General features: G+C 48.1%; 1 protein-coding gene across 1 annotated transcript in view; it reads left to right on the top strand.

Annotated features, from left to right (window-relative positions):
* The window catches only part of MYL3 (myosin light chain 3), a 35,180-nt gene that overhangs the window by 9,774 nt on the left and 4,769 nt on the right, over positions 1-20,637 (top strand). The window contains exons 2-3 of the mRNA XM_064162935.1: positions 11,279-11,306; positions 18,067-18,216. Of these exons, the coding sequence (XP_064019005.1) occupies positions 11,279-11,306; positions 18,067-18,216 (178 nt within the window). The remainder of the gene's footprint in view (positions 1-11,278; positions 11,307-18,066; positions 18,217-20,637) is intronic.

Below are 20,637 nucleotides of genomic sequence, written 5' to 3'. Positions count from 1 at the left end.
CTGTGCATCTCATGGGGTGATTCCCAGGAGGACATCACTCAGTATTGCCCCTACCAGTCACACAGGCTGATTTATCCCAGCTGAAACCTACTGCTACAAAGATCCATGCTGTAGATCCAAAAGATCCTATCCTCTAGATGTAAGAGGGTCAGTGAAGATTTATCACAGTATCACCATGGCACCAAGTGCCACATCCAATCTTGCCTTGAACAGCTCCTTTAAAGGTGTCTTCCAATCCAAGCCATTCTGTGGTGTGTGGTTCTCCTTCCCCTCTACTCTGCCCTGCTGAGATCTTGAGTATTGCCTTCAGTCTTGGGCTCCCCAGTTTAGGAGGGATGGGGATCTGCTGGAGAGGGTCCAGCAGAGAGCTATGAGGATGATGAGGAGACTGGAGCACTGCCTGCTGGGGAGAGGCTGAGGGTCCTGAGGCTGCTTAGTCTGGAGAAGAGAAGACTGAGAAGGGATTGAATAAATGTTTATCAATATCTGAGGACTGGGTGTCAGGGCTGGGGGGGACAGGCTCTGCTCACTGCTCCCTGGGATAGGACAAGCAGCAAAGGATGGAAGCTACAGTAAAAGAGGTTCCACTTCAACACAAGGGGGAACTTCTTTACTGTAAGGGTCCCAGAGCACTGGCACAGGCTCCTCAGAGAGGTTGTGGAGTCTCCATCTGTGGAGCCTTCCAAGGCCTGTCTGGATGTGTTCCTCTATGATCTGTGCTAGATTGTGTGGTTCTGCTGTGGCAGAGAGGTTGGACTCAATGATCTCCTTGGGTCCCTACCAACCTCTGACATCCTGTGATCTGTGATCCTGTGAACTGTTGACCCAGCACTGCCAGGTCACCACTGAGCCATGTCCCTCAGCACCACATCTTCATAGCTTTGATACCCCTCTAGGAATGCAGGACCCTCCCCCCCCCCCCCCCCCCCCCAAAACTCCATCACTGCCCTGAGTCAAGTCTTGACAACCCTATTTGGGATGAAATTGTTCATTTTCTTCTGTAAGGAAGAAAAAAAGAAAAAGAGGGGGAAATAATCAAATAGGAGAAAAGGAGAGGAAATAAAAAGAGAAACAGAGAAAATAAAGAAGGGAAAAAAAGAAAGACAAAAGGAAGAAGAAAGAAAAAGAAGAAATGGAGGGAAAAAAAGAGAAAATAAATAAGGAAAAAAGGAAAAAAAAAAAGAAAAAAGAAAAAGAAGAAAGGGAGAAGAAATAAAAAGATAAAATAAGGAAAAAAAGAAGAAAAAAAGAAAACAGAAAAAGAAGAAAAAAGAAAAAGAAGAAAAGGAGAAGAAATAAAAAGAGAAAAAAGGAAAAAAGGAATCAAAACCAAAGAAAAAAAGAAAAAAGGAAGAAGAAAGGAAAAAGAAAGAAAAAATAAAAAGAAGAAAAAAGACTCAAACAGAAGAAAAGGAGAAGTAAAAAAAGAGAAAATAAAGAAGGAAAAAAGGAAGAAAAAAGGAAGAAAAAAGGGAAAAGGGAGAAAAAGGGAAAAAGAAAGAAAAAAGAGAGAGAAGAAAAGGAGAAGAAATAGAAAGTAGAAAAAAGGAAGGAAAAGAAAAAAGAAAGTAAAAAGAAAAAAGAATCAAAGAGAAGAAAGGGAGAGGAAATAAAAAGAGAAACAGAGAAAGTAAGAAAGGAAAAAAAGAAAGACAAAAGGAAGAATAAAGAAAATGAAGAAAAGGAGAAGAAATAAAAAAGAGAAAATAAAGAAGAAAAAAAGGAAGTAAAAAGGAAAAAAGAAAAAAAAGAAGAAGAAGAAAAGGAGAAGAAATAAAAAGAAAATAAAGAAGGAAAAAAGGAAGAAAAAAGGAAAAAAGGAAAAAAGAAAAAGAAGAAAAGGAGAAGAAATAAAATGTAGAAAAAATAAAGAAGAGAAGAAAGACAAAAAAAAGGAAAAAAGGAAAAAAAGAAAAAAGAAAAGAAGAAATAAAAAGAGAAAATAAAAAAGGAAAAAAGGAAGAGAAAAACAAAGAAAAAAGAAAAAAGGAAGAAAAAAGAAAAAGAAGAAAGGGAGAAGAAATAAAATGTAGAAAAAATAAAGAAGGGAAAAAGGAAGAAAAAGAAAAAAAGAAGGTAAAAAGAAAAAGAAGAAAAAGAATCAAAGAGAAGAAAAGAAGAGGAAATAAAAAGAAACAGAGAAAATCAAGAAGGAAAAAAAAAAAGAAAGAAAAAGAGATGAAAATGAAAAGAGAAGAAAAAGAGAAGAAAGAAAAAGAAGAAGAAGGATTTAATCTGATGATGCCATGATAAAACCAGGTCAACCTTGTCAGGGTTTGTGGTTAGTGCTGCCTGTGGTTAGTAGGCAAGAGTCACAGCCTGGTAGGGGGTGAAAAGCATCTCCCTCTCTCTGCTTTAATGGCTGGAAACAGACACCCACCCCCAGCCCCCCTGCTCTGCCCAGCATGGAGGTGCCATGGAGTGCCACGCTGCGTGGTGACAGCACTTGACAAACACTGTGACTGAGTTTGCCCCCAACAGCCTGTGCATGAGGGCAGGAGCTGGCTGGCAGGAGAAGCCTTTGGAGCCCTGAGGCTGTGAGACCTCAGAGGTGCAACAGCCGAAACTTGAGGGTTTCTTTTTCTGTGCCATCTTGTGAGGCTCGGTGAGAAAGCCTGGAGGAAAGCAGCGTGGGATGGAGCAGTGCTGGGCTTGGTCAGGTTGGGGACATTGACACTGTTTGTAAGCAGAGTGGCAAAAAAGCCCCAAACAAAACCTCTGGAAGATCAGCTCCAGTTGTGGTTGTAAGAAGATTTGGCTGCTTTCCATGTAAATAAATGAAGCAAAGGCTGAGAGCCCAGAGGCTGTTGAGCCTGCAGAGGAGCAGACCCAGAGGGGAGCTTCTCAATGCTCAGCCAGAGATAAAGTGAGGTGAGCCAGAAAGTGGGGCCAGACTCTTGTCAGTGGTGCCCAGGGACAGGACAAGGAGCAGTGGACACAAACTGGAATCCCAGCCCTGTCCTATGCTACCCAGAGAGGTTGTGGAGTCTCCTTGTGTGGAGAGATTCATAGAATCAGAGAATCAACCAGGTTGGAAGAGACCTCCAAGCTCATCCAGTCCAGCCTAGCACCCAGCCCTGCCCAACCAACCAGACCATGGCACTAAGTGCCTCAGCCAGGCTTGGCTTCAACACCACCAGGCAAGGAGACTCCACCACCTCCCTGGGCAGCCCATTCCAATGCCAATCACTCTCTCTGACAACAACTTCCTAACAACAGCCAGCCTAGACCTCCCATGACACAACTTCACACTCTGTCCCCTTCTTCTGTTGCTGCTTGCCTGGCAGCAGAGCCCAACCCCACCTGGCTACAGCCTCCCTTCAGGCAGCTGCAGACAGCAATGAGCTCTGCCCTGAGCCTCCTCTTCTGCAGGCTGCACACCCCCAGCTCCCTCAGCCTCTCCTCACAGGGCTGTGCTTCAGGCCCCTCCCCAGCTTTGTTGCCCTTCTCTGGACACCTTCCAGCACCTCAACATCTCTCTTGAATGGAGGAGCCCAGAACTGGACACAGCACTCAACCCCCCATGGGCATTGCGATCCTGGGCAACCTGATCTGCATGAACCTGCTTATCAAAGGGGTTGGACTGGATGATCCCCAGAGGTGCCTTCCAACCCTACCATGTTGGGATTCCACTGTTTTGTGTTACTGGGCTGCCAAACCCTGTCAGACCAGATCTCAGAGGAAGAAAAGCACAGCAGACAGTTGTGGTGGCCATTGGTGGAGACACTTAGCCAAGGTATTTTGTTCCTTGGGGAAGCTCATGCATGAGCAAGAGCTTCAACTTCCACATCCCAAACCGATTCCTTTCCTTCTAGGAGGTGTTTGCTTCACAGACCCCTTTCTGTCATGTCCTGAGACCCATCCAGCTCACTTCACTTTGGCCAGCTGAGCATCTCACATGGTCTCACTGGCTGCCAGCAGGGCTGACACATCCATCAGCAAACGTCACACATCCATCAGCAAACAGGACTCTGCCATCCCAGCACAAAATTAGCTCAGCCCAGGCCTGTTGTTCTTAGGCTTCAGTTGGGGGGAATTAATATCTGAAAAGAAAGCAGCTTGAATTTTCAGGAGTAGGTTTCAGCAACACACAAAGAAGCCACAAAAACTCTTTGCTGGCAGCTCGGGATGGATTTCCTCAATCCCTCCCTCTCCCCACCCCCAGAAGAATTCTTTTAGCAGGATTTTAGTGATCTAATGTGGAGAGGGAGGGCTCTTGAAGTCAATTTGAGATGAAATATGCCATTTTGAGAGGAAAATATTTGAATTTAAAACCCATTTATTCAAATAAAACCCCCCCAAAAACAAACCCAAACCATTAAAATAGAGGGAAGAAAAAGCTGCCAGGATTTATTAAGACCAAAAAATTGGTTTGCTTTGGGAAAGGGAAGACAAAGGGGAAGGGAAGACAAAGGGAAAGGCTTTCCTGACAGAATACCAATGCTAATAATAACAGTACTAACAAGTAATAACAATCATAATAATAGCAATACTGATAACACTCTTCCCCCTCCCCCCCTTGCTTTAATTCTCCTTATATTCACTAATCAGCTGCAGAAACATTTCACTTTTCCTGGCCACCTTCCAGCAGTTCATAGCCACCAACTGCATTCAGAGAAGCATAGCATCACTCAGGGTTGGAAGGGACCACAGGGATGATTCAGTTCCAACCCCCCTGCCATGGCCAGGGACACCCTACCCTAGAGCAGGCTGCACACAGCCTCAGCCAGCCTGGCCTTAAACACCTCCAGCCACGGGGCCTCAACCACCTCCCTGGGCAACCCATTCCAGCCTCTCACCACTCTTCTGCTCAACAACTTCCTCCTCACCTCCACTCTGACTCTCCCCACCTCCAGCTTTGCTCCATTCCCCCCAGTCCTGTCACTCCCTGATAGCCTCAGAAGTCCCTCCCCAGCTTTTTTGTAGCCCCCTTCAGATGCTGGAAGACCACAAGAAGGTCACCTGGGAGCCTCCTCTTCTGCAGCCTGCACAGCCCCAACTCTTTCAGTCTGTGCTCACAGCAGAGCTGCTGCAGCCCTCTGAGCATCCTCCTGGCCCTTGTATTATCTGTGGGTTGATTTTCTTTGCCCTATTGAGACCTTTCTTCTTCAGATGATCATATCTCAGATGATCATATCCAGACACAATGGTGCTATGGTGGTGTCCACCTGTCCTCATGCATGTTAGTTGAGACATGAGGCTATTTTCCTTCTTAATCAAAAGGTCTGAGGGCCTGATCACCCCAGGAAGTGTTGCAATGTGGTCCACAAGCTCTATCTTTGAGGTCATCTCCATCAAAGCCCCAACCTGTGAGCTATTGTCTGCTTGGAGCAGACAGCACAGCCAGCATCTGACCTCTCCTACACCCCAGGCTTCCCTCCAGGCTTTAACAGAGGGCATTTTTTAGGTTTTATAATTTCTCCCATGGCTGTGAACATCTGAACAAACATCTGCTGGTGGGGCTGGGGAAGGGGGGAAGCTGCAGAGAAGGCGAGAAGCCAGCAGTCAATAAATGGTTGGAGAATCCAAACCCAGGTTGCCAGAGGGGGAATAGTCAGTCTGCAGAGTGGTTTATATTTCTGGTGCTGGCAGCTGCCAGAAACCATCTCAGTTGTGTGTCATTCTCCTGTGGAGGCTCTGGAATTTCCCTCTGGACTCTGGAAAGCTGTGGCAACACATTACCCATCCAAGAAAGGGAGTTATCAGTTTATAGACTGCTACCAGAGGTGGGAAAGCAGAGAGGTTGAAAAGCACTTTGCTCCTTCAGCCCCAGAAGGTATGCACAGGAAAGCAAGAAGCAAGAGGATGTGAAACCTTGCCAGAGGACTGCCATCAAGCTCTGAAGGTCAGGCTGAAGCACCAAAGAGGGGGCTGCTTTGAGTGGCCATGTGCTTGGATAAGCTCCTTGCAAAGTGCAAAGCTGATCCTGAACCCTGTAGACTTAGCAGTTTGTGGTTCTTCACTCAGTTTGTGGTTCTTCACTCAGTGGGGATTCAGAAGTGAGGAGCTGAGGGTCAGGACTATGTTGGGCTTCTTCCCTTGGGGAATGCACCTCACAAAGTTCAACAAGAGCAAGTGCAGAGTCCTGCACCTCAGAAGGAATAACTCTGAAGTGCAAAGCTGATCCTGAACCCTGTAGACTTAGCAGTTTGTGGTTCTTCACTCAGTTTGTGGTTCTTCACTCAGTGGGGATTCAGAAGTGAGGAGCTGAGGGTCAGGACTATGTTGGACTTCTTCCCTTGAGGAATGCACCTCCAAAGTTCAACAAGAGCAAGTGCACAGTCCTGCACCTCAGAAGGAATAACTCTGAAGTGCAAAGCTGATCCTGAACCCTGTAGACTTAGCAGTTTGTGGTTCTTCACTCAGTGGGGATTCAGAAGTGAGGAACTGAGGGTCAGGACTATATTGGACTTCTTTCACAGTATCACAGTATCATCAGGGTTGGAAGAGACCTCACAGATCATCAAGTCCAACCCTTTACCACAGAGCTCAAGGCCAGACCATGGCACCAAGTGCCACGTCCAGTCCTGCCTTGAACAGCTCCAGGGATGGCGACTCCACCACCTCCCCGGGCAGCCCATTCCAGTGTCCAATGACTCTCTCAGGGAAGAACTTTCTCCTCACCTCCAGCCTAAATTTCCCCTGGCATAGCTTGAGGCTGTGTCCTCTTGTTCTGGTGCTGGCCACCTGAGAGAAGAGAGCAACCTCCTCCTGGCCACAACCACCCCTCAGGTAGTTGTAGACAGCAATAAGGTCACCCCTGAGCCTCCTCTTCTCTTTCCTTGGGGAATGCACCTCCAAAGTTCAACAAGAGCAAGTGTAGAGTCCTGCACCTCAGAAGGAATAACTCCCTGCACCAGTACAGATGAGGGACTGACCTGCTGGAAAGCAGCTCTCTGGAGAAGGCATCAGAAGTGCTGGTGGAGCACAAGGTCCCCATGAGCCAGCAATGTGCCCTCTTGGCCAAGAGGACCAATGGTCTCCTGGAAAGCATTAAAAGGTGTGACCAGCAAGTTGAGGGTGGTTCCTCTAACATTTCACCCCCTACCATTCTGTGATTATGTGATTCCTCAAAGCTCCTTCTCCAATCATTCCCTACCCCTCAACCTTTAGTGCTGGGCACCTACCTCAGCTCCCACCCTCTCCAGCTCTGTCTCCACTGAGGTGCCCCCAGCAGCTCTATCTCCACAGGGAGTGTCTGAGAGCCAAAGCAGTGCTTCTTGAGCCTGCCCCCAGACACCACTTCTTCACACAAGGCTTTTGCAGGTGACTCAAAAGCCACAACATGGCAGACCTTACCCAGGCTTAGCCATGATGGGTAGGGTCAGAGTGGCTGTGAGGAGGAAGTTGTTGAGCATGAGAGTGGTGAGAGGCTGGAATGGGTTGCCCAGGGAGGTGGTTGTGGCTCCATCCCTGGAGGTGTTTAAGGTCAGGTTGGATGAGGCTGTGTGCAGCCTGCTCTAGGGTAGTGTCCCTGGGCATGGCAGAGGGCTTGGAACTAGATGATCCTTGTGGTCCCTTCCAACCCTGCCTGATTCTATAATGAAGCCTGATGAAGTGAAAGCAGCAGCAGCGGTACCACTCTGCTGCAACTTGCAGGAAACCCAGACCAAAGCAAGACTGAAGCTGATCATCTCTTGATGGAAACTAGCGTAGGCTGGAGAAGAAAAATGCTTCTCTATTTTCTTGCCCAGCAGCATCCTCTGTGAGACCTTCACAAAGGCTTTGCCCTGCTTGCCTGATCTTGAAGTACATCAGTGCAGCTGAAGCTGGCAGTTGATTTCTATCTTCCCTTATCAGTAGAGTAGGTACTGCAAAGGGACAACGATTTTCATCTCAGCTTGACTGAACATAAGTTCTGCCACTCCAAAATGACTTCTTGTTTCCAACCAACTTGAGATAATTCTTCTTCTGAAATCTTTGAGGGCCAAAAGACAAAACTGAAGATGCAGTGTGGTGGTTTGGATGCTACCCACCCCCTCCCCACACTTTGGAAATCACCCAGAGCAGACTCAGCCAGCTCTGGGAATTGAATGAAGCTTATATTTACAGCTTAGCACAACAGATAAGCAGAGAGTTACAGTATGGACAGTTATAGACAGCAATAGACAAGGTAAAAGGTAATACAGAAACACAGCAGCCCTCCCAGAAACCTGAGTCCCCCAGGAGGGGCTCCCAACTGCCCTTCCACCTTCTCCCACCCCTCTCAATCTTAGTCCAGTCCTAAGGAAGAATGGAGGTTTGGTCAGGGAATTAGGAAGCAAAGTGGATTAACCAGAGAGACAGAAGAGAGGCTAGAGAGGAATGCAGCTCAGAGCTCCTAGGTAGAAGAAAAAGTGCCTTATCTATGTTTGCATTCTTGTTCTTACACCTCTCAGCAAGCCTATGAGTGAAGTAGACATCACCCTGCTTCTCTTTCACTGCCTGTGATCTAATCCTTCTCACCAAAACATTTTAGCTAGCTTCAAACTAGCACACAGAGTGTCTCAGCAGAGTTTCATGTTGGGTTTCTACTCTGCCAGTGTGGTATTTCAGCTGTTTCCCATGAAGACCAGATGGAGCTTGCACTGCCAGGGGTCACAGCTGCTATAGTAGTGAAGTGTCTGTAGGTTGTGCAGTGTCTTCCCTCTGGTCAGGCCATGAACTGAGTAGAAATGAAGAAGGAAGTCCTCAAGGCAACCCTGGGAGCTAAATGTAGATGTACCAAAAGAGCTTCAAAAGGTAGAGCAGATGAGAGATCAGAAGTGATGAGCAAATAACAGGAAAGAATGGAGCTGTATGAGGCTTGGCCACCTGGAGTACTGCATCCAGTTCTGGAGCCCTTGTGACAAAAGGGATGTGGAGATGCTGAAGCATATCCAGAGAAGGGCCACGAGGATGCTCAGAGGGCTGCAGCATCTCAAAGTGCCATGTCCACAGGTTTCTTGAACACCTCCAGGGATGGTGACTCCACCACTTCCCTGGGCAGCCTGTTCCAATGCCTGACCACTTGCTTTTGCAGCAAAGAAATTGTTCCTCCTGTCCAACCTAAACCTCCCCTAGCACACCTGGCACAGTCTAGGGTAAGAGACAAGTGGAAAGAGATTGACCTTCAGCATCTTCACCACCAGGAGCCTTGGTGCTCTGGGTGCTTGGCACTCATAGGACTGTCCTTGGCATCAAACCTCCTTTGCCAGCAGAAGAAATTCCAGAAGAAGCTCAATCCTTCTGAAGTGTCTGAGTACTGCAAACAAACTCCAAGGGAAACCATCCCAGTCTACTTCCAAGGGACTGTGTGGCCAGAAGGTGGAGGGAGTGGGTTCTGCCCTTCTGCTGAGACCTCTCAGAAGTCCTCAGCACAAAAAAGACAGGAACCTGTTGGAGCAGGGCCAGAGGAGGCCACAGCAATGCTGGGAGGGCTGGAAGCTGAGAGAGTTGGGCTTGTTCAGCCTGGAGAAGAGAAAGCTCCAGGGAGAAATTCTGGTGCCTGTTCAGTGCTTCAAGAGGACAATCAGAAAGCTGGGGACAGACATCTGAGCAGAGCCTGCTGTGACAGGACATGGGGTGATGGTTTGAACTGAAAGAGGCAAATTCAGACTGGAGAGAGGGAAGAAACTGTTTATGCTGAGGGTGGTGAGACCCTGCCCAGAGAAGTGGTAAATATTCCCATTGCTGGATCTATTCCAGGTCAGGTTGTTTGGGGCTCTGAGCACCCTGCTCTAGTTGCAGCTGTCCCTGGTGACTGCAGGGGGGTTGGATTAGATGAGCTTGGGTTGTTTCTGCCAACCCAAACCATTCCATGCTTCTATGAACTGGAGCCACTAAAGCCATCTCTAGGAAAGCAAAGTGACATCAATGTGCGAGTAGGTTTGTCAGCCTCCAGCTTTGGGTGACAAGTGCTGCTCTGTTGACTGAGCCTACTGAAGTGTGGGGTGATGCTGGTGGGCAGCAGTGTGTGTTCCTGGGGACAGGAGTGCACCTGAGCAGCAAGCAGGACTCTGGGACTCCATTTCTAGTATGCCCTTTGTAGTGGAGCAGCAGCAGAAGTTCTCTGGGGCAGGGACTTTGCTGTCTTCATGGACAGCTCCACCTTTGCTCTTGCTACAAGGAGATAGCTTTAGCTTTGTATGCTTCACGAGGGGAGGGAGAACAGAACCTCAGCCACCTTTGGTCTAAACATAACCCAGGATTTGCTCCTTCCATCTCCAATGACAGCTTGTGGCCGGGTAAATGATGACTCGCCTTTCCCTCCAGCTCCACGGTGGTCTGTGCTGAGAGGGGAGAAAATAGCCTCAGCCACCACCCACACATCTCTCCACCTTTCCTGAGAGGAAGCTGTGCCTGGGTGGTAAAACTCTCTGCCACCCCCTTGCCAGCCACCCTGCGTGGCCCTTCAGCTCGGGGTGGTGTTTTCACAAGGGCCATGGGTAGGGATGAGGCACACTCAGCCCTTTGGCTCAGACCTTCCCTTTGGTCCAGCTGTGGGAATTTGCAGTCATCCAGTCCCTCCTGGCATGCAGTCTGTCAAAGGAGCAGCTCCTGCTCTCTGGGATGAGAAAAGGACACCTAGACCTGGGCTAGTGACCCTCACTGCTTTTGTCATCGTTGTAGAACTGATGCAAGCATTCAGTGAAAAGGAGAGCATCACTCATCCTCTTCTCATGCAGAGAGCTAAAGCCTCTCAGCTGTTCACTTCTGCTGGTCTAAAGCCAATTTGGGGGCTTGAGCTTGAGGTCCCATCCCTGGAGACATTCAAGCTCAAACTTGCTGATCCTCCGAGCTCATCTTGTATGTAATGCAGACTCTGGGATAAGGTAGAGGGGTGGGCAGAAGGTGGAAGGGTGGTTGGGAGCCCCTCCTGGGGACTCTGGTTCCTGGGAGGGCTGTTGTGTTTCTGTGTTACCTTTAACTTGTCTATTCCTGTCTATAGCTGTAGATACCATAACTATCTGCTTGTCTCTTGTGCTAAGCTGTGAAAATAAAGCTTCATTCCTTAACTTCCAGCCAGCTGAGTTTAGTCTGGGTGATTTCATTGTGTGTGAGGGGGGTGGGTAACTCCCAAACCATCACATCCAGAAAGAGTGTCCTGATTTTCAGCAGCCCTAACTTCCAAATTCACCAGATGCTTTGTGATTCTTCCTTCTCTTAAGTCAGAAAGAGGAGGAAGATGTCCCCAGAAGATACTTGGAAACCCCTTTCATGGGCCTCAGAAACACCCAGAGCCATAACACAGAGACTAACTCAGTGCTCATCTTATTTAGTTGCTTATTTTCTGGCTTTTATTCTTTGTCTCTTCCAGGTTGAATTCACTCCTGATCAGATTGAAGGTGAGGAAGATGAGTTTCTCTTCTCTACACAGCAAATATCATCACTGGGAGGTGCTGGGGTGGGGGGAACATGGGTGAGGGATTGAATCATAGAACCACAGGATCATGTGGGCTGGAAAAGATCATTAAGATCATTGAGTCCAACCATGCATGTAACACCACCATGGCCATCAAACCATGTCCCAAAGTCCACACATGCCTTGAGCACCTCCAGGGGTGGTCACTGCACCACCTCCCTGGGCAGCCTGTGCCAATGCCTGACCACCCTTGCAGCAAAGAATTTTTTCCTCATGCCTAAGCTAAACCTCCCCTGGCACCACAAGAGGACATTTCCTTTTGTCCTACGTCTTGATACTTGAGAGAAGAGACCACCTCTCACCTGCCTCCAACCTCCCTTCAGGTAGTTGCAGAGAGCAATGAGGTCTCCCCTCAACTTCCAGGCTTTTCAACCCCAGCTCCCTCAGCTGCTCCTCACCAGCCCTCTTCTCCAGACCCTTCACCAGCTTTGTTGCCCTTCTCTAGACTTACTCCAGCCCCTCAATGTCCTGACACCAGGTTTTGAGATATGGCCTCACCAGAGCTCAGTCCCAGGGGACAGTCTCTGCCCTGTCCTGCTGGCCACACTATTTCTGGTAGAGGCAATTTGCTTCCCAGTTCAAGAGAGACAGGGAAGTGCTGGAGAGAGTCTAGCAGAGGCAATTTGCTTCCCAGTTCAAGAGAGACAGGGAAGTGCTGGAGAGAGTCTAGCAGAGGCAATTTGCTTCCCAGTTCAAGAGAGACAGGGAAGTGCTGGAGAGAGTCTAGCAGAGGCAATTTGCTTCCCAGTTCAAGAGAGACAGGGAAGTACTGGAGAGAGTCTAGCAGAGGCTATGAAGATGCCTTCCTGAGAAGGTTGTCTAATTAATGGCTTTGCTCCTTTCTTCATTCTTCCTCCAAACCCTCTGCTGGTTAAGAGGAAAGAAGAGGGGAACTGTGCACCATGCAGATTAGATAATTAGTTCATTAAAGAAAGCTGCAGCTTCTCTGCCAAGAGGCCAAAACCAACACCAAAACAAACAAACAAACAAAAAGAAAACAACCCATCCCCCCCAAAAAAACAATCATAGAATCAGAGAATCAATCTTATTCTTGAGGACTCCTCTAGCTGGCTGCATTTGCTGCTTGCCATCCCAGTAAGGCTGAAAAGGAAAAGGGATTCCTTGCTGAGCAGTTCTGGGGGGATCAGTAGCTAATCACAGCACAGACTCTAGCATTACAGTTTTCAGTGAACAGATATCTATGGGTTTGGGTTTTTTTTCCCCTAGAGAACCCCTTGTAAGTCATTAGCAGTGAGATGAGACTCTGTAGTAACATCTCTCATGGATACCTGCACCCACATGACTTGTGCTTAGGTGAGAGGTGGTGGAGTCAGAGAAGGTATCTGCTGCCCAAGAAGCATCCTGAATCATAGAATCAAGCAGGTTGGAAGAGACCTCCAAGCTCAGCCAGGCCAACCTAGCACCCAGCCCTGCCCAATCAACCAGACCATGGCACTAAGTGCCTCAGCCAGCCTTGGCTTCAGCACCTCCAGGCACAGCAACTCCACCACCTCCCTGGGCAGCCCATTCCAATGCCAATCACTCTCTCTGACAACAACTTCCTCCTAACAGCCAGCCTAGACCTGCCCTGACACAACTTCACACTCTGCCCCCTTCTTCTGTTGCTGCTTGCCTGGCAGCAGAGCCCAACCCCACCTGGCTACAGCCTCCCTTCAGGTAGCTGCAGACAGCAATGAGCTCTGCCCTGAGCCTCCTCTTCTGCAGGCTGCACACCCCCAGCTCCCTCAGCCTCTCCTCACAGGGCTGTGCTCCAGGCCCCTCCCCATCTTCATTGCCCTTCTCTGGACACCTTCCAGCACCTCAACATCTCTCTTGACTTGTGGAGCCCAGAACTGGACACAGCACTCAAGGTACTGCACCCCCTTCAAGCCCTCAGCTCAGCTATGTGCTAACTGCAAAACATCAATCCCTTGAGGAGAAAAATCTGAGGGTTTGGCAACTTTTCTCTGTACTCCATCAGCATTTAACGTGTTCCACTTTTGAGACAGCCCTCCAGAACACAGCAAATCATGATGATGGTGGCAGGTTTTGGTTGTTTTGTTGTGTTTTGTCCTTCTTTCAAAGCCAAACATCAGCATTAGTTGCTGAAGCCTTTGTCCCAGCCCCAAGAAACTGATACTGAAACCTCATGCATGAAAGTCCTGGGAACACAACTGCTGCAGCTGTGTCCCACCCCCATCTCCCCCCCTCTTCTTTTTTTATCCTCAGCTACCAGCCTGCTTTTTTACTTCCAGGGGTAATTGATAGTTGGAGTAGGACATCTGGTTGAATTTTGCTTTGGTCTTGGACCACTTGGCAGGACTTGGTAGAGGCAATGTGAGATGGCATCAGAAAGTGGGATAACTAGATGAAAAATAAAGGAAGAAGTTACAGAGTATCCAATCAGGCTGAATCAGAGAGGAGAGAGAGAAAAGAAAGGATTTACAGAGCTGGAACCAAATGTGATGATGTTGTAGCTATTAGGCTTCCAAAATCACCTTGGGATTCCACCTCCCCCCACCCCCCCAACCTTAATGGGTTTAGTTTCTGCTTTCTAACAGCAGGTCAAAAGTAATATATGATCTGAGACATCTGCTAATTTATGGGAACCTGCTCCTTTTCCAGCCCCAAAAGCCTGGGAGAACTGTAGGAGAGGCCCAGTTCTGAGCCACAAACCTTTGAGCAGCACACAACAGCTGGATGTCTCATTAGCTCATGTATTGGGTTGGTTGAATGGGACCCACCAAGATTCTATGCCTTGGTTTCTCTGCTCCTGGGGAGAACTGGCTCTAAGAAGTAGATCAGCGCATGGGAAAAGGTCTGTGCAGAGAAAAAGTGGGATGTTTGTCTAACAATCAGCCCAGTAGGAGACTGGAGGTCTCTTCCAACCTGGCTGGTTCTATGATTCTGTGATCATAGCATCATAGAACTGTATTGGTTGGAAAAGACCTCTAAGTCCATTGAGTCCAAACATCAGCCCAACACCACCATGGTCATGAAACCATCTCCCTAAGTGTCATGCCCACATGTTTCTTGGTGATTCCACCACCTTTTTGGTCCTACCTTTAACCCAGCACTGCTAAGTGCACTCCTAAAACATAGAATCATAGAATCAGTCAGGGTTGGAAGGGATCAGCCAGTTCCAACCCCCCTGCCATGGCCTGGGACACCCTACCCTACATCAGGCTGCCCACAGCCTCATCCAGCCTGGCCTTAAACACCTCCAGGGATGGGGCCTCAACCACTTCTCTGGGCAACCCATGCCAGGCTCTCACAACTCTCATGCCCCTCAGCACCATCTTGTCCACAGTTGCCTCTCTGTAACAGTTTGCACACAGCAGAATGTTCCCAAGAAGTGTGCCACCAGCTGAAGTGGACAATCAGCATCTCATGGAATCATAGAATGGTTTAGGTTGGAAGACCTAAAAGATCATCTAGTTCCAACCCCCTGTCATGGGCAAGGACACCTCCCACTAGAACAGGTCACTCAAGGCCTCATCCAACCTGGCCTTGAACACCTTGTGGAGCACAGAATCACAGAATGTGATCTTTCAGTGCTTGGGACTTTTAGCTTGTGTTAAAAGCACAGGTTAGAGAGCACAAACCACTTCCTATGATTTCTAGCTGGCTCACAAGAACTCTAGAATACATCCTCTGGATGTATTCTCTCCTTCCCAGTATTTCCTCACCCTCTGAAGCTCCTGAGATTGCCAACTCCAGGTTCATTTTTCATAGAATCATAGAGTCAAGCAGGTTGGAAGAGACCTCCAAGCTCAGCCAATACAACCTAGCACCCAGCCCTGGCCAATCAATCAGACCATGGCACTAAGTGCCTCATCCAGGCTTGGCTTCAACACCTCCAGGCACAGCAACTCCACCACCTCCCTGGGCAGCCCATTCCAATGCCAATCACTCTCTCTGCCAACAACTTCCTAACAACATCCAGCCTAGACCTCCTGCAGACTTCAGGCTGTGTCCCCTTCTTCTGGTGCCGCTTGCCTGGCAGCAGAGCCCAACCCCACCTGGCTACAGCCTCCCTTCAGGTAGCTGCAGACAGCAGTGAGGTCTCCCCCTGCAAGAATCCATTATCATTTTAACCTTCCAGAAGAAGAAGAATGCTCTGTGAGTGAAGCCATGTGTAACACACCCATCCTCACGTGTCCTGCTGCCACAAGCAGGAGTGAAATTGTGTGTTTGTGGCAATATGTATTCATGAAGCTGGGTTTCTGGCTTCTTTGAGCCTCCCTAAATTGCTCTGAAGAGAAGAACACAAGCTAGAAAGATAGGTAGCAATTAGGCACATGAAAATACACATTGCTGCTGCCAGTGGTTTAATGGCTAGCAGGAGGACAAAGAAGACCAGAGCCATGCTGCTTTCATTTGCTGTGCTGGAAACTTGTGTTGAGCCAGCAAATGTAAATGAAGACATTAAAAATAAGTTGCTTCTGTACACTGACAAAAGAGAGGTTTTCCAAACCCACAGAGAGGCATGTTGCATCTGATTTGAAGTAAAATCAAATAGGGAAAAGGGAGAGAGAGAGAGAGAAAGAGAGAAATAGAAGTTTCCATAACTATGATGAATGGTGAAGCTTCAGGAAGTGGTATGAAGGATGCTCAAGCAGTTGGTCTTGGGGAGGAGGCAAGGTGGATGGGCAGCTGAGAAAGGTAGGGATGTTTCTCATCCATCTCAGCTGTTCAGACCCCCAGGAAAGCAAAAAGCTGGGAGTGGGACCCTGGCTACCTTGCACAGTTGCTGAGGAGACCATGAAAAGCCACTATTGCCCTCTGGTGGAATGAGGGCTGGCCATGGGAGTTGGGCTCCAACTAGAAGCTGAACAGGCAAAGATCCAAGAGAAAGACAGAGCAAAGAGCAGAATGCCAAGAAGAAAACAGGGGCAGTGTTAATTAGTTCGAAATGAGGATATGCATCATTGTTTGTAGTGTTGGATGAGGAAGGGAGTAAGGAAAGGATGAGTGGAATGCCAAAAATGAGAAGGGAGGGAGAAAGGAGGAGGAGCAAACCCAGCAATGCTAGAAGGAGGAAGGAGAGAGGCAAATAAGTGAAGGAGAAGAAAGGGGAATAAGGAGGCCAGGAAAAAAGATCAGACTTAACAACATGCTCTCAAGGACATAGTGGAGGGGAGTTGTCTTGCAGGGGGAAAGGGCCCTGCATGGGCACCTAGAGGAAAGCAGACAGATGAGAAACAACTGGAATGGGTGATTGCATCTTCACACATGAGGTCTGACCTAGCTTCTTTAGCTCATGGCAAATCCAGCCTGACTTGTCCAAATGGAATTTAACTGGATGACACTAAAAGGGAAGATCAGAGGATTGCTCTAGAGCCTCCATTGAATACAGCAATTGATTGGCTGACTGTGGTTTTCTGTACACTGTCATCCTCCTCCATCAGTGGACTGTTTGATGAAGCTTCTCATGGCATATCTTGTTAGCTCCTCATAGAGGTGCTCCTTCCCCTCAGTGGGCTGTGTCAGTGCTCTCCATGGCCAAATACAGCATCCAGCTATCTAACTGTACCAAAACTCCTACTGTGCCATCCCAAATGCTCCTGAGAAGAAGCAAAGCTCAAGCTCTCAAGGCCAACCATCTCTAAAAAGATCCCTGCTATTCCCAATGCATAATTGGGATGGAAATCCCAGGAGAAGACCATTTTGGCCTCTCTGGTTCCATTCCCTGACCGAATTGGAAAATACAGGAGAGAAGGAACACAAAGGCTGCAGATAACAGCAACATCACAGCTCATCAAACTCCTTCTCAAGCTACAAAGTAAAAAGCTCAGGCAGAGTTAGTTAGGGGGAATGGCCAACCTTGCTTTGGCTTGATCTGAGGGTGCTCTAGTGAGGCTTCACCTGGTGTACTCTGTCCAGCTCTGGGATCCTCAGCTCAAGAGGCAGGGAACTACTGGGGAGTTCAGTGGAGCCTCCAAAGATGCTGAGGGGACTGGAGCATCTCTTTGAGGAGGAAAGGCTGAGAGTTCAGTTCACTCTGCCCTAGGCTGAGGCTGGAGAGGTGAGTCCAATTCTGGGCTCCCCAGTTCACTCTGTCCTAGGCTGAGGCTGGAGAGGTGAGTCCAGTTCTGGGCTCCCCAGTTCACTCTGTCCTAGGCTGAGCCTGGAGAAGTGAGTCCAATTCTGGGCTCCCCAGTTCAACAGAGACTGGAATCTACTGGAGAGAGTCCAGTGGAAGCTCTGAAGATGCTGAGGGTGCTGGAACATCTCTGTGAGGAGGAAAGGCAGAGAGCCCTGGGACTGTTTAGCTTGGAGAAGAGCAGACCCAGAGGGGATCTTCTCAATGCTCAATAAGAGCTAAAGGGTGGGAGGCAAGAGGCTGGGGTCAGACTCTTGTCAGTGGTACCCAGAGACAGGGCAAGGGGCAATAGGTGCAAACTTGAACCCAGGAAGTTGCATCTGAACAGGAGGAGAAACTTCATGATGTGAGGGTGCTGGAGCCCTGTCCTAGGCTGCCCAGAGAGGTTGTGGAGTCTCTTTGTGTGGAGAGATTCCAACCCCCTCCCTGGCCATTGTGCTGCTGGGCAAGCTGCTGTGGGTGCCCCTGCTTTAGCAGGGGTGGTGGCCTGGATGATACCCAGAAATCACTCCCAACCCTCACCGTGCTGGGATTCTGGACCATGACATGCATTTGTTTTCATCTTCTTGTCTTCCAGAATTTAAGGAAGCATTCTCCCTCTTCGACAGGACTCCTAAATCCGAGATGAAAATCACATATGCACAATGTGGGGATGTCTTGAGAGCTCTGGGACAAAACCCAACCCAGGCTGAGGTCATGAAGCTGCTCGGCAGACCCAAACCAGAAGGTTGGTGTCCTCCCCCGAGTTTGTTTCGAGAAAGATCACTCCAGGAACTATTTGTGAAGCAGCTGAAGTCTCCAGTTTTTGATGGAAGAGATGAATTGTGGAATAACAAAGGGTATGGAACAGCCTCTGCAGAACACTAGCAGAGAAGTGATCTTGCAGTCAATATAATTGCCTCGAATTCAGGAGAGTGACTTAATTTGGTGATGCTGTGCGTCAATGCGTTTTGCAGTGACAAGTTTTGGCCTTTGAAAGCTGCTTTGATGACAGGTCTTCACATGTGGTTGCTAAACAAACAGACATTTTGGAGACATCCAAGGAAACAAAGGGAGGGGCTGATTGCAAGGACACAGCTTGTTGTGCAAAAGTCTGTGTTAGGAGGTCTGTAATGATCGGAGCAATATCACCCTGCAGCACTCAACATCTCTGTCAGGAGGAGAGGCTGAGGAACCTGGGGGTGTTGAGAAAAGCAACCTGAGAGGGCATCTTCTCAGTGCTCAGTAAGAGCTAAAGGGTAGGGGGCAAGAGGTTGGGGCCAGACTCTTGTCGGTGGTGCCCACAAACTGGAACCCAAGAGGTTCCGCCTGAAGATGAAGACTAACTACTGTGAGAGTGCTGGAGCTTCTGCCTACCTCCTACCTACCCATCTCCCTTCTTCTTTCTCTCCCTCCTCCTCTCTCTTCCTATTTATCCACCTATCTATGTGTCTGCCTTCCTACCTATGTGCCTGTCTGCCTGTGTGCCTGTCTGCCTGCCTACCTGCCTATCTATCTATCTATCTATCTATCTATCTATCTATCTATCTATCTATCTATCTATCTATCTATCTCCTTCTCTCTCTCCCTCCTCTCTCTCTTCCTATTTATCTACCTACTTATGTGCCTACTTACCTTCCTACCTATGTGCCTGTCTATCTACCTATGTACCTACCCACCTTCCTGCCTATCTACCTATGTACCTACCTACCTATGTGCCTATCTATCTACCTATGTACCTACCCACCTTCCTGCCTATCTACCTATGTACCTACCTACCTATGTGCCTATCTATCTACCTATGTACCTACCCACCTTCCTGCCTATCTACCTGTGTGCCTATCTACCTATGTACCTACCTATGTGCCTATCTATCTACCTGTGTACCTACCTACCTTCCTGCCTATCTACCTGTGTGCCTATCTACCTATGTACCTACCTATGTGCCTATCTATCTACCTATGTACCTACCTACCTTCCTACTTATCTACCTGTGTGCCTATCTACCTATGTACCTACCTATGTGCCTATCTATCTACCTATGTACCTACCTACCTTCCTGCCTATCTACCTGTGTGCCTGTCTACCTATGTACATACCTACCTACCTACATATGTGCCTATCTATCTACCTATGTACCTACCCACCTTCCTGCCTATCTACCTGTGTGCCTATCTACCTATGTACCTACCTATGTGCCTATCTATCTACCTATGTACCTACCTACCTTCCTACTTATCTACCTGTGTGCCTATCTACCTATGTACCTACCTATGTGCCTATCTATCTACCTATGTACCTACCTACCTTCCTGCCTATCTACCTGTGTGCCTGTCTACCTATGTACATACCTACCTACCTACCTACATATGTGCCTATCTATCTACCTATGTACCTACCCACCTTCCTGCCTATCTACCTGTGTGCCTATCTACCTATGTACCTACCTATATGCCTATCTATCTACCTATGTACCTACCTTCCTACTTATCTACCTGTGTGCCTGTCTACCTGTGTACTTGCCTACCTACCTATGTGCCTATCTATCTACCTATGTACCTACCTACCTACCTATGCACCTATCTACCTATGTACCTACCTACCTATGCACCTATCTACCTATGTACATACCTACCTACCTTCCTACTTATCTACCTGTGTGCCTATCTACCTATGTACCTACCTATGTGCCTATATTCCTACCTATGTGCCTATCTATCTGCCTATCTTCCTATCTATGCACCCATCTACCTATGTACCTACCCACCTACCTATGTACCTACGTATGTGCCTATCTTCCTACCTATGTGCCTATCTATCTGCCTATCTTCCTACCTATGCACCTATCTACCTATGTACCTACCTACCTATGTACCTATATATGTGCCTATCTTCCTACCTATGTGCCTATCTATCTGCCTATCTTCCTACCTATGCACCTATCTACCTATGTACCTACCTACCTATGTACCTATATATGTGCCTATCTTCCTACCTATGTGCCTATCTATCTGCCTCTCTTCCTACCTATGCACCTATCTACCTATGTACCTACCTACCTACCTATGTACCTACCTATGTGCCTATCTTCCTACCTATGTGCCTATATATCTGCCTATCTTCCTACCAATGTGCCTATCTATCTATCTATCTATCTATCTATCTATCT

Source organism: Pogoniulus pusillus, chromosome 23, assembly GCF_015220805.1.
Source record: "Pogoniulus pusillus isolate bPogPus1 chromosome 23, bPogPus1.pri, whole genome shotgun sequence".
Classification (NCBI taxonomy): Eukaryota; Metazoa; Chordata; class Aves; order Piciformes; family Lybiidae; genus Pogoniulus; species Pogoniulus pusillus.
This window is presented reverse-complemented; position numbering and strand designations above follow the sequence as displayed.